Source organism: Meleagris gallopavo, chromosome 20 (genome assembly GCF_905368555.1).
Source record: "Meleagris gallopavo chromosome 20, MGAL_WU_HG_1.1, whole genome shotgun sequence".
NCBI classification, from domain to species: Eukaryota; Metazoa; Chordata; class Aves; order Galliformes; family Phasianidae; genus Meleagris; species Meleagris gallopavo.
The window spans coordinates 10549158-10561531 of NC_139423.1; the positions used below are offsets into that span (position 1 = coordinate 10549158).

Genomic DNA, 12374 nt, shown 5'->3' on the forward strand with positions numbered 1-12374 from the left:
GTGAGATAACTCCGAATTTCCGGTGTTCGAATCCTGCTGCCGCCCACAGCACCGGGAAGAAACGTCCGGCGCTGCCGCAGAGTTCACGTTCTTTTTGAGCTGAACGCGGCTTTTTGGAGCGGTTTCTTTTTCTTCTCTTTCCTGCAGGCGTGGCCGGGCCGCCTCCGTCCCCGGTCCTGCGCGCACCACAAGATGGCGGCGCCCACGGCGGCGGGGCTGCGCCCGCGTCTGCGGGCATGGCTGCCTCGGTGAGTGCGGCGGGGCCGGGAGCGACGCTCACTGCGGTAACATCGGTAGCAGCAGTGTGAGGCTGGGGCTGCCTGCAGGAGGGCTGTGGGGTGGGAGCTGATGGCCGGCTGAACACGGGCCAGCAGGGTGCCCAGGTGGGCAATGGCTTCGTGGTTTGTATCAGAATAGCTCAGCCAGCAGTAGCAGGGAGGTGATCATCCCAACGTGCTCTGCACTGAGGCCGCACCTCGAGTACTGCGCTCAGTTTTGGGCCCCTCGCTGCAAGAAAGAGATTGAGGCCCTGGAGCGCATCCAGAGAAGGGCAACAGACCTGAGAAGGGTCTGGAACAGGAAGCTGAGGGAGCTGGGACGGTTTAGTGTGAAGAAGAGGAGGCTCGGGGCTGACCTTATCGCTCTGTGCAAGTGCCTGCAGGGAGGTTGTGGTGAGGTGGGGTTCGGCCTCTTCTCCCACGTGACAGCGATAGGACGGGAGGGAACGGCCTCACGTTGTGCCAGGTTCAGGTTGGACGTTAGGAAATACTTCTGTGAGGGAGTGCTCAGGTGCTGGAATGGGCTGCCAGGGAGTGGGGGAGTCACCGTCCCTGGAGGGTCCAAGAACGCTCAAGAAACATTGAGATGTTGTACTGAGGGATGTGGTTACTAATTTTGGATGACAGTGAGGATGGGTTGAGGTTGGACTTCCTGATCCTAGTGGTCTTTTTCCAGCCTTAATGATCCTGTGATTACTGTGCAGCTGTGTCAGGGCATAGGTACCTCTGCACTGCTTTCGCTCTTCTCCAAAGCATCCCTGAAATGCAGATTCCTGCTGCTAAATGTATACCTATGATTCTATTCTAATATTCTTCTTCATCCCCTTCCCCCCACAGCCCACTAGCACTAATGTATTTATGCAATCTGTCTGGACCCCAAAACGTTGCAGATGCCAGCTGTGAGCCCTCAGCACTTTTCTCTGCAGTGGGAGTGAGGTACAGCCATTGCTGTAGAGCAGTGCTGACCTGATAGGTGCATTGCGCTTTGCTTTTGTTGCACTGATTTGTTCCAGTGTTCAGCTCAGTGATTGTCAGCATGCAGCTTCCTGAGCTGCAGTGCTAGGCTCCTATTCAGTTTGCTGTGTTTGTGGTACAGGGATTGTTTTGCAGCAGCAGTGTGGCCCTTGTACATTAATTAGTCTCTACATCTCTGCTGTTGTGAGTGAATAAGTGATGAAGGTGGAGGCACCTCACATCTACTTGGGATTTCCGAGATGTGTTCTCATGGCTGTCCTGCTCCCATCTGAGTCATACCAGGTGTTGATTTACAACCTTCCTTCTTATCTTGTTCTTTGCAGGTTGGCACAGGTGAGATGGAGTCGCTACAACCCCAGCTTCCTAGAGCCAGAAGTGAACAAAGAACTGTATCAGAAACCTTTTAATGAGCTGTCTGAAGAGGAAAAGGAAAAGCAAGAGCTTAAGGCTGTTCGTCCCATAAAAGCAGCTCCTCCCAGTATCTCCAGCTCCGTTTTCAGCGACCCTATGATCAGGTCAGAGGAAGCACCATCTCTGTTACAGCTAGGTCCTATGGAGCCAGATACTTAGGAGCTGGACTATCCTTCTTGGCCTTTTCTTGCTGTGCTGCATGTTGCTTTCTGTAACAGCACAATCTGTTTATTTGGGTTAATCTTTTCCCACAAAGCCAGTCTATTGACTGATAGTGATTAGAGATAATTTAAGCAGATTTAGCAGCGCCCAGACTTAAGCGTGTGAAAAACGCAAGGGTTGGGACCCTTATTTCTGCAAGTGATAAACTGAGAGTTTAAATCAGATTGCACTGGGCTTTGTGTTCACAGTAAATTCACCAATATGATGATGAAAGATGGAAATAAAGTGCTGGCCAGAAGCCTTATGGCTCAGGTGAGTGCTCATGCTTCTTCCTTCTAACTCTCTTAATGCCTTATCTTTATGCTTTCCAATGAAGGCCCACAAATGTGTCACCTGTATGACATTTTTAACCCCTGCTCTGACCTGCAATAATTGGTATTAGCTGGTGTTGTTCCAGCTCTTAAAATGGGGACATGTGTTGCCCAAACTGCTAATTACATAGGCTGTGGAATTCTGAGGCTTTGGAGGGGAAGATGCTTCATGCACACAGATCCATATCGCTGTCTCTGCTTTTTCACGCCCCTCCCTTGGCACCTGTCCTAAGTCATGCTATTTGACCTCCTCACCTCAAATGCAGTGTCTAATGAAGATACTGAGAATCTGGAAGAAAGTGAAGTAAAATTATTCGAGTAAGAGAATCCCTGATGGGCCTGTTACCCGTAGGACTGTAGGTTCAACTGTATATGGAATTCTTGAAAAAGTGGTATAATTTCATTGGATAATCCATCTGCTCTGTCCATCTCCTTTCTTGACTTTATCTCAAGACTTTAGAGAACATTAAGAGGAAGCAACTGGAAAAGTACCACAGAGCTCCAGATGATGAGAAGGAGACAGTTGAATGCAACCCTTATGTCATTTTCCACCAGGCTTTGAAAAACTGCCAGCCTATCATTGGACTCAGCAACATCACGAGAGGTGGCAAAACCTACCAGGTGAAATGAGGGGGTCTTGAGCACATCTGGTCAGGGGAGAATTAGCTAGGGAAGCAAACTTGCTGCTTGCTACCCCATCAGCTCAGCCATTCCTTTTCCCCAGGAAGAAAAACAGTTTGCAATCTGGATTAAAACAACACCTAGAAACCCTATCCAGGATTACACCCCTAGCCTGTGAGCATTGGTAATTTCCGACGAAGACAGGCTGAGGGAGCTGGCCTTGTTCAGCCAGGAGAAAAGAAGGCTGCGGGGTGACGTTACTGCAGCCTTTCAGTACCTAAAGGGAGCCTACAAACTGGAAGGGAGTCAACTTCTTGAAAGGGTAGATAACAGCAGGACAAGGGTAAATGGTTTGATGTTGAGGGAGGGAAGATTTAGGTTGGATGTCGGGGGAAGTTCTTTACAGAGAGAGAGGTGAGGTGCTGGAACAGCTGCCCAGAGAGGCTGTGGATGCCCCGTCCATCCCTGGAGGTGTTCAAGGCCAGACTGGATGGGGCCCTGGGCAGCTTGGTCTGGTATTAAATGGGGAGGTTGCTGGCCCTGCATGTGGCAGGAGGGTTGGAGTTCCATGATCCTCGAGGTCCCTTCCAACCCTGGCCATTCTGTGATTCCCTTAGAGGCACCAGTCTGTTTCTCTGACTACATAAGAAGTAGGATATTGTTGTGATTTAACCCAGCAGATAGCTAAGTACCACACAATGATTCACTTACTACCCCCCCTTCCCACCCCAGTGAGACTGGGGAGAGAATTAGGACAAAATGCAGTGGAATTTGTGGGTTGAGATGCAGACTATTTACTAAGAAAAAAAAAGTGAAAGAAAATAACAGTATTTATACATACATACATACATACATACATACATACATATATACATATATAATATGTATGTATGTATATACATACACAGACAAAAACAAGCGATACACGAAAGCAATTGCTCACCACCCAACGACCAATGCCCAGCCAGTCCCCAAGCAGCAGTCTCTGCCCAGCTAACACCTCCCTTATATTTGCTTTTTGCCATATGGTATGGAATACCTCTTTGTTCAGTTTGGATCAGCTGCTCTGGGCCTGTCTCTTCCCAGTCTCCTTGCTGGCAAAGCAATACAAGAAGTTGAGGAGCAGGAATGTCCTTGGAACTGCCCAGCAATAAGTATAAACAATGGTGGGTTACTAGTTTTGTTTTTCTTCTAATGCCAAATATACCGAAGACTTTGAGAAAAACCCAGTGGAACTAAGACAGATATGCAGCAAACATTGCCTAAGGAGTGGAAGGCAGCAAAAGAATCAGCAGTACTGGTGCTAGGGGTCCCACCCTCTTTGTTACATCATGACACTTGAGTAGAAGCCCCAAAGCTCTGACTTGGGTCACTGTAGCAGAAAAGATCAACCAGATAACAGTGCAGGCTACTGTCCCTCTCTGTGTAGTAACTGTTGTGGTTTAAATGTGTCCCAGGTCCCGGTGCCTTTGAAGGACAACCGGAAGCGCTTCTTGGCCATGAAGTGGTTAATCACGGAGTGCAGGGAGAACAAGCACCGCCGGACGCTGATGCCTGAGAAGCTCTCCGAGGAGCTGATCCAGGCCTTCAACAACGAAGGACCCATCATCAAGAAAAAGCATGTGCTGCACAAGATGGCAGAGGCCAACCGGGCTTATGCCCACTTCCGCTGGTGGTAGGGCCTCTGCATGGCATGCACACGCTGCAGAGCTCTGTCACTGCTCTCAGGCCTGGGGAGCAGAGTCCCAGTGCCACCTGCTTGAGAGAAGCTGGGGATTAGAGGGAAAGGTGGAAAATCCCTTCTGGACAGCTTCTGAACTAAGCCAAGGAAAGTTTCTCTAGTCGCCGCACAGTTCATTTGCTTTGTGTTTATCCAGATGGGAAAAGGGGGAATCTGAAACAGTTATGATGCCCCTGCATGGATCTGCTGGTTTTTCATAATCACTTTCCTGTGAAGACAAGCTTTAGATGCAATGCTGACAAAATAATCTATTCCACTTATGTGTTTCCTAGGGACTTTTAAATCTCTGCTCTTGCAGCAACATTTTTCTCTTTCTGGCTGCATAACTAGGAAAGAGCAGATCTGGAGGGTTTTTTTCCATACCATAAGTAGCCTTGACTTTCAGTTCTGCTTATCAGCAACATTGTCTTATGGATGTCAGGGAGATGTTAACAGAAAAAAAATAATAACAATGCTTTATGGGGAAGGTTTCTTGATTCCAAACCTCTTTCTGTTGCTTCAATCTCACACTGTTCTTTCCAGCTTCTCTGGTTGCATGAACTCCCTCTGTCATTCTATTCTGGAGGAAATAATTAACATCACAACCTTCTTGCCTCAGTCAGGACCAACTTTTAAGTATTGCTTACGTCTTAGCAGCTGCTCAGAGAGAAAGCAGGGCACATGTTAGTGGAAAAGTTTTATTACAAAAAACACCCAATAGACTATTTTGTTTTCTTTCTTCCTTTCCCATTCTTAATCTCATAAGAAACATACCATACTTGAACCTTAATAGATTTTGAAAAAACCCAGAACAGTTACTGTATAAAACATATAAAACTTGTTTCTAGCTACATGTGCTCCAGAGCCCTTATCCTGCTGAAAGCTGCCAGCAGATACTGGTAGCTAACAACCCACAGTCATACACCCATGCAGATATTGCCAGTCTGCTGGAAGTAATCAGTGAAAAGCAGCAATTTGGTGAGCTATTTGTGATGTATCTGACCACAGTATTTTCTGTAACCTTTCCTAAACAACCTGGTTTGGGACTGTGAGCTGTGAAATATTTCCCCTTTGCCTCCCTCAGCAGCATTGGCTCTTGGGTCAACCAGCATGCTCTCAGCTTTCCTTAACACTTAAAATGCTGGTTTAAGCTAGAAGCCTTCCTTGCCTTCTGCTGGCAGCAGCCCATCATCAAACAAAATGAGTGGAAGAACTTGCTGGTTTCAGTGTGCTCCCGTGTCTATCCAAAATCAAGCTAGCACCAGTCACAGACTGATAGATGACAGTTATATACCCAGAGGCTCTAGCCAGTATAAATCCTATTTACAGGAAGTACAGGAAAGGAAAGGAAAAAGGAAAGGAAAGGAAAAAGGAGAGGAAAGGAAAAAGGAAAGGAAAGGAAAAAAGGAAAGGAAAAGGAAAAAAAGGAAAGGAAAAAGGAAAGGAAAGGAAAAAGGAAAGGAAAAAGGAAAGGAAAAAGGAAAGGAAAAAGGAAAGGAAAAAGGAAAGGAAAAAGGAAAGGAAAGGAAAAGAAAAAGGAAAGGAAAGGAAAAGAAAAAGGAAAGGAAAGGAAAAGAAAAAGGAAAGGAAAGGAAAAGAAAAAGGAAAGGAAAGGAAAAGAAAAAGGAAAGGAAAGGAAAGGAAAAAGGAAAGGAAAGGAAAGGAAAAAGGAAAGGAAAGGAAAAAAATTCAAACTTGGTATGAAGCTTGCTGGTGAAAGTGCTGTGGACATCTCTCCACCTCTGCTGTAGAGCGGTTAATCTGTCACTTCGCTATAATAATATTTCTGGGCAGCATCCGTCATCTTCCAGTCAGCAGCCCGGAACTCAATGATCTCCAGCAACAAGAGCTGTGACAGGGAGCTGAGCCCCTCCTGTAAAAGGAAGCCATCTCGAAGGAGCGAGAAGAGCTCATCCATTCGCTGGGAGTTCATCTTCTCTAGCTGTTCACCAATGCGGTGGAGCTGTAGGACCAAGCAGTCCACCTTCAGAAAGAAGAGAAGGAGGAGGTTGAGTACAAAGGAATTGAGAACTTTGGCGTATCAGTGGAGGCCCCATCAGTCACTTGGATCAACTCATGCAGCTTCTCCTGCTCTAAATTTTAAAGAGGTGACAGTTCTGTTCCCTCAAGTTGCTGTGATCCAGGAGGCTGAATGTCTGGAAAGTGCTGAGAAAATACATCCTGAACTCCCCTACCTTGTGAGCAAAATTGCCAGAAAATGAACCATTAACATGAGAAACAGTTTTATCTTTCTGCAGGATGCTCACGAGTTGGCAAGACTGAAGGCAGAAGCTGGAGTAAGAACAGAAGGAAATAGGTGGAACATGTTCTAAAAATCCTAGAAAGTCAGGAGATTTACAGGAAACAGGCACTGACTGAATCTTTGGATAGGAGGGCTAAGTCACTGAATCACAGTGATGGGGTGGGAGATTTGTGCTGAGATGAGGAAAAAAAAACAAGGAAGGACCCCATCCAAGGGCTCATACTCTACAGTAATCCATGGGCAGCTCAGACATGCCCTGAGTGTGTTTCTGCACTTTTATATGCTGACCAGACACATATAAAGCTACAATTCCAGAAGAGCCTGGAGCCTGCTGGCATTTGGCACAGCATCAGCTCTGCAGGCCCAGACAGATGAGTAGCAGCTACACAAAACATTGTGCATGTCACTGAGACCTGCAGGACACACACAAACGCTCTGTAGGCATGCAGCCACTGCAGTATCTGCCATCACCTCCCATGGCTGCAGTGCCCCAGTAGATCAGTCTGAAGGCTGCTTTTCCAGATGTCCAGCAACTAGGGTTGCCAGAAAAGCAGCTGCTTTCTGTGAAAATAGGAGAGAGTAGTTACATTTTTCTTGTATGACAGGAGATGAGCTTGCAGAATGCTAGACATCCCTTATCTCAAGGATTGGCTGTGCTGCTGGGTCTCTGCAGCAGTCTTCAGCCAGTAATGACATAGGCAACAGGGAAAAAAAAGCTATGCAACGGAAGGATGTATAGCACGGGCAAGGGAGTCACAATTAGCACCTCCATCCTGCTTCCTTCTAGAGTGCAAGCCCTCCTGTCCAGTAAGTTTCTTTCCAGCACTTAATGGGGAGGAAGGCTCCTGCCTGGCCATAAGGCTCTCTTCACCCCCAGGACTGTGCTTTTTGCTTGTCCTTGGCTGAACTAAGGGCACATGACCAACCCTCCTCACCTCTTCCTCCTTCTGTAGGCTATCATGCTGTGCTAGTCGGAACAGACAGTCGTAAACAGGGTTCACCAAAGCCATCATGGGCATGTTGTTCACCTGTAAGGAGGCAGGAGCTACTGTCAGCTTGGTGGCAGAAGGGGAAGAGCCTTCAGCTATTATAAATAATTCTTCTCTTGCTGCATTTCAAAGAAGGGAGAAAAATGTGCTGCCAAATGCAGTAATGGTGTTATTTACATAGAAAACCAGACTTTTGACTCTCCAACAGCCACAGAAACTCAACAAGCGATGAGGAAATATCTATTTTTAAATGTAAACAGGTAGTCATGGGAAATACACTTCTTGTATCAGTATTCTTCCTGCCTGCAGGAATTGCATCCTTTTACATCCACACCAAGCAGGCACCTAAGTACACACACTGCAGCAAAGGCTTGCACACAAATTCGATTATATGTGGGTTAGAAATTATTTGAGCACCTAAGTGACTAAACAAAATGCAGTTACCCTCGGACTTAACAGCAACTACTTTGACCTAGGATATTCAGAACAGGTTAAATCAGGGGATTTCAAACACCAGGTACGAAACACAGTAGCTCAGACTTTGTGACTGTCCTCAGAGCCATCTCTGCCTCTTCAAGGCTGATTACTTCCTCGTATGTAGCAATAACCTGGGAGCATCCTCATTCTGAAAACTGGTTTTGGTCCCACTCTGCTGAGCTGTGGCCTGGGGTGTTGTAACACACATTCAACACTTCTGCCCTGGGCCCTTCTGGTACCCTTCAGCCAGGTACTCCTGCTCTGGCTCCTTACCTTCAGGTAGTCAAAGATGTTGCAGATGAATGTGACGTAGCAGATCCATGCCTGCAGTGACCGGTTGCGCAAATCCTCTCTGTCCTTGTACTCCTGCTGCAGCCGGTTCAGCAGGCTCCTCCGGAAGATGCTCTGGCCGACCTGTTTGCTCTCTGCCTAAGACCCCACAAAAGCAGGATGGAGGGATGAAACTGGGGCAGAGAGGGGCAGGGGGGATTGGGATTTGGATGTTGCAGGACCATCCTGATACCCTCCTGTGATGCCCAGAGACATAGGAAGGCTGCAGCTGTCTGCACCCACTAGCTGCACATCTGTATCCTGCCAGTGCAGGGGCCAAGTGGAAGAAGAGAGATGCTAGCTGAAGAGTCAGAGTGCAGGGCTAGAAGAAGTCCCGGCCTAGCACAGGTTAGCAGCATTTTCCTGTCCAGACACAAATACCTCTTACCTGGATGATGGTGTAGCAGATGCGCCCTGCCTCCTTGCTGAACACAGAGTCTTTGAGGGACTGGTCAACTATAACATTGGCCACTTTGTCCAGGTCCACATTGCTGGGGTCTGTAGAGAGGAGAAATACTATCTGGATCCAATATTTCTTGTGCCCTGCTTGCTCCAAGATACCTGGGAAGCAACCAAGGTTGGCATGGAGCACCTTACAACCATGTCGTATGGTACAAAAATTCATGCTCGCTCCCACAGTCCCTCTTGCACACCAGCTGCTTTGGAGATACCACCTCCAACAACTGCACAGTGTTTCCAGGCTGGACACACAGCCATAAAGATGAAAAAGTGATGGAGAAAAACTTGGTAAGGAAGGGAGGCAAGAAGTTGATCTGTATCTGAAGTCCCAGGACTGCTTTGAAGTTGGGCTAGTGGCAGACAGACAAGCAAATTCCCACTGGGCTTTGAATAGAGACGTGACCTGTGAGCAGGAGACACCGGAGGACAGAGGGACTGCACCAGAGGGTGCAGAAACTGGGCACAGAGAGGAGCGAGGGGCAAGATCTGAAGAGAGATGCTGAGTGAGAACAAGAGAAGGCGGCACCAGTGATGAGAGAAAAGCACTACGATGAGCACGGTCCTCTGAGAACCTGGATTCAAACAGCTAGCTGCACGATTCAACAGTAAGGTAGAGGTAGGGGAGAAGAGGCAGGGAACAAAGAACCTCCTGGAGGGATTCAGTCCCATATCAACAGCGTTTATGAAACAGCTTTTCTACGCTTAGCAATTGGTGACAGCAGCAGGGGCCCAAGTATCTAGCCACATCAGTGAGACAAGCTGAGTGTGGCGGAAAAGCTAGAAAAAACCTGCTGACCTTTGAGTGCTGTTTTCAGCAGCTTCTGAGTCTCAATGTCAAACGACTGTATTTTATACTCTTCTTTGCCCGTTTCCCCCATGACTGGCTTCCTCCAACTGCAAGAATCAGGGGAACAGATGTGCTAGCAGCAGCCCCTGTGAAAAGAGCAAACAGGACTTAGTTGGCCAGAGAGCCCAGACCTCCACCTAGCCATGTGGCAAATCCCATCCAGTCCTGGAGCCCAGACTTGTACCATGACAGTCCTCCAGATAGTAAGAAATATCCTGTTAATACAGCACCCAGCTCCAGCCCTAAATCTGGGCAAAGACCAACTCCCACGTTTTTTTAAGCCTTGCTTCCTACTAGCCTATGACAAGGAACTTTTGGGCTGCATCTTACATTCTTCTGATGTGAAAATCAGTCTATTGATTTGCAGGTTTAAGCAGGACAGCACACCAAATCAATCCCAAAAAATAACTGTCTTCATCCAGAAGGCTTTCCTGTGGTTACACCATGGAGAAGTATGTATGCTGGAGCACTCCATGCAGCCACTCTCTTGTGCCTCTGAAACAGCAATTCAGATGATTTCACACAAAGCCTGGGAAAAAACCAACACCTAAGCAATCTAATCCACACTCTCCTCCTGCAACGGAACCAGGTCCCTTCAACTCCCAAAACAGCAGAACACCGGAAAATATTCAGCCAAATTCCAGCACGGCTTCTATCTCAGCCTTTTGCAGCTCTCTGCAGTATTGAATAATCTCTAGATTAATTTTTTGCTGGTTTGTGAGGCAGCAAAGATGGCAAGAGGGTACACAGGGCACAGAGGAAGGGTTTCCTCTGACACACACAAGACAATCTGCTGGATGAAGAATGCCAGGCTGCTGGACCTGCAGCACAAACAGGAGAAGGCAATTCAACAAATTAGTTTTGCCAGCTCTTTGAAATTCCTCATCCATTACTCACTGCTCTGTGCAAAAGGTCCCTTGCACAATTAAAGCCGAAGAGCTTGTTGCCCTTTAGAGGCACACCGACGGATCACAAACAGCCTGACTCGCGGATGCTCTCCTTCCCACGAAGCTGTGGCACAACGCATTAACAACCCACAGCAGACAGCAAAGCTTGCTGGCACAGAAGAGGCCCAGATCTGCCCTCCTTGCTGCCTTTTAGGGAGGCCCGGGGCAGACCCTGCCCCGCGGGGGCTGCCACAAACCAACAGCTCTCACGGCTCTCCTCTGCATGTCATTACTTACCTCCAGACTGCACTAAAGCTTCCTTCCCAGATGGATTCACAAGCAGCTGGGCACCCCTACACCGTGTCCAGCAGGAAGACCCTTTCCAACCTAAGCTGTCCCCTTTTTGCGCAGTTCTCTCTCTCTGTACCCGCACTCAAACCGCTCTTCACGGCGGCCAGAGCTCACCGGCAGGCCCCCGTCCTGCTGACAGCACAGCGCGTGGCGAAAACCCAGCCAGAGCGTGGCAGGGCAGAGAGGCAGCGCGAATCTGAGCCTGTCTGGCAGCGTCTGTGCCGTCACCGCCCACTGCCTCCCCGGGAGCGTCCAGGGGATCCCCGGGGAGCGGAACGGCCACTTTGTGCAGCGCCGCGTAACCCTGCCTGAGCGGCCCGAAAGGCGCGAGCATAAGAGCAGCACCAGAGTGAGGTCTCGCCGCTCGGACCGCCTGCCTGCGGCACTGAGTGCGCTCGGCACAGGTATCTCCCCGCATCCTCCCGAAACCACACCGCGATAAGCCATCTCGGTGCAACCTGGAGAGGGACGCGGTTGGGTGAGCACATTCCCGATCCGCCAGGGACCGGTACCGTGCCAAGTGCGAACCACCGCAGGGACGGGCAGAAGAGCAGCGAGCCTCCTTTCCCACCGCCGGGCGCCCGCCCGCGGCCGTCTGAGGGCACCCAGTGTCCCCACACCGCCTCCTAGTCGCCGGACTCCCAACCCTCACTCAGGCCCGGCGGCCCCGGGGACAGCACGGGGTTGGACGGTCCCGGGGAGCCCCTGGCAGGGCGGGGGGGGAGAGGGCGCGGCCGCACCGACCTGCCGGGCCGCCCCTGCTCCTCCAGCCTCCGAGGCTGCGCGGGGCGGACCGCGGAGCGCAGCGCCATCACCGCGGCGCCCGGGACCCGCCGCGCCGACACCGCGCCGGGTTTCCTCTTAGGTCATTTCCTCGCCCAAGAGGGACGGGCGGGAGGCGGCAGGGCGAGTGGCTGCAGCGCCACAGCCGGCAGCGCAGGGCCACGGCGGGGCGGGGCCGGATCGCTCCTCCCCGGGAAGCCCCCGAGCACTGCCGGCCGCCCCCGAGATTCCCCCACCTCTCTCCTCCGCGGGGCTCTGAGGGCCGCGCTTACCTCGGTCCCGCCGCGTCTCGCCGAGCTCCGGGCGAGAATCGCGCTTATCCCCCATTCACGCCAGGTTGAGCTACAGCGGAGCAGCTCCAAGCCCCTGCTATGGTGCTGCTTGCTGCCGAGGATAAAAATTAGTATGAAAATTCATGGAAAAGGAGATTAAACACCTCACGCTTTTCAA

The 12374-nt window shown here is 49.8% G+C and overlaps 2 protein-coding genes across 5 annotated transcripts; one reads left to right on the forward strand and one right to left on the reverse strand.

Moving 5' to 3' along the window:
• The first annotated feature begins 115 nt into the window (after positions 1-115).
• MRPS7 (mitochondrial ribosomal protein S7) lies at positions 116-5025 on the forward strand. 2 transcript variants are annotated; one of them, XM_085239932.1, is made up of 5 exons: positions 116-248; positions 1577-1768; positions 2075-2138; positions 2651-2818; positions 4276-5025. In XM_085239932.1, exons 1-5 carry the CDS (start codon positions 193-195, stop codon positions 4495-4497), a joined length of 702 nt encoding a protein of 233 aa, XP_085096058.1. In that variant the 5' UTR covers positions 116-192; the 3' UTR covers positions 4498-5025. The 2 variants fall into 2 exon arrangements, with proteins under 2 accessions (XP_085096058.1, XP_085096059.1); XM_085239933.1 differs by having other exon boundaries at positions 2753-2818.
• MIF4GD (MIF4G domain containing) lies at positions 3597-12308 on the reverse strand. 3 transcript variants are annotated; one of them, XM_085239936.1, is made up of 6 exons: positions 12197-12308; positions 9853-9989; positions 8986-9095; positions 8541-8696; positions 7737-7829; positions 3597-6522 (listed from the first exon to the last, which is right to left on the reverse strand). In XM_085239936.1, exons 2-6 carry the CDS (start codon positions 9932-9934, stop codon positions 6295-6297), a joined length of 669 nt encoding a protein of 222 aa, XP_085096062.1. In that variant the 5' UTR covers positions 9935-9989; positions 12197-12308; the 3' UTR covers positions 3597-6294. The 3 variants fall into 3 exon arrangements, with proteins under 3 accessions (XP_085096062.1, XP_085096060.1, XP_085096061.1); XM_085239934.1 differs by lacking the exon at positions 12197-12308 and adding an exon at positions 11886-12056; XM_085239935.1 differs by lacking the exon at positions 12197-12308 and adding an exon at positions 11088-11767.
• Between the last annotated feature and the right edge of the window lie 66 nt (positions 12309-12374).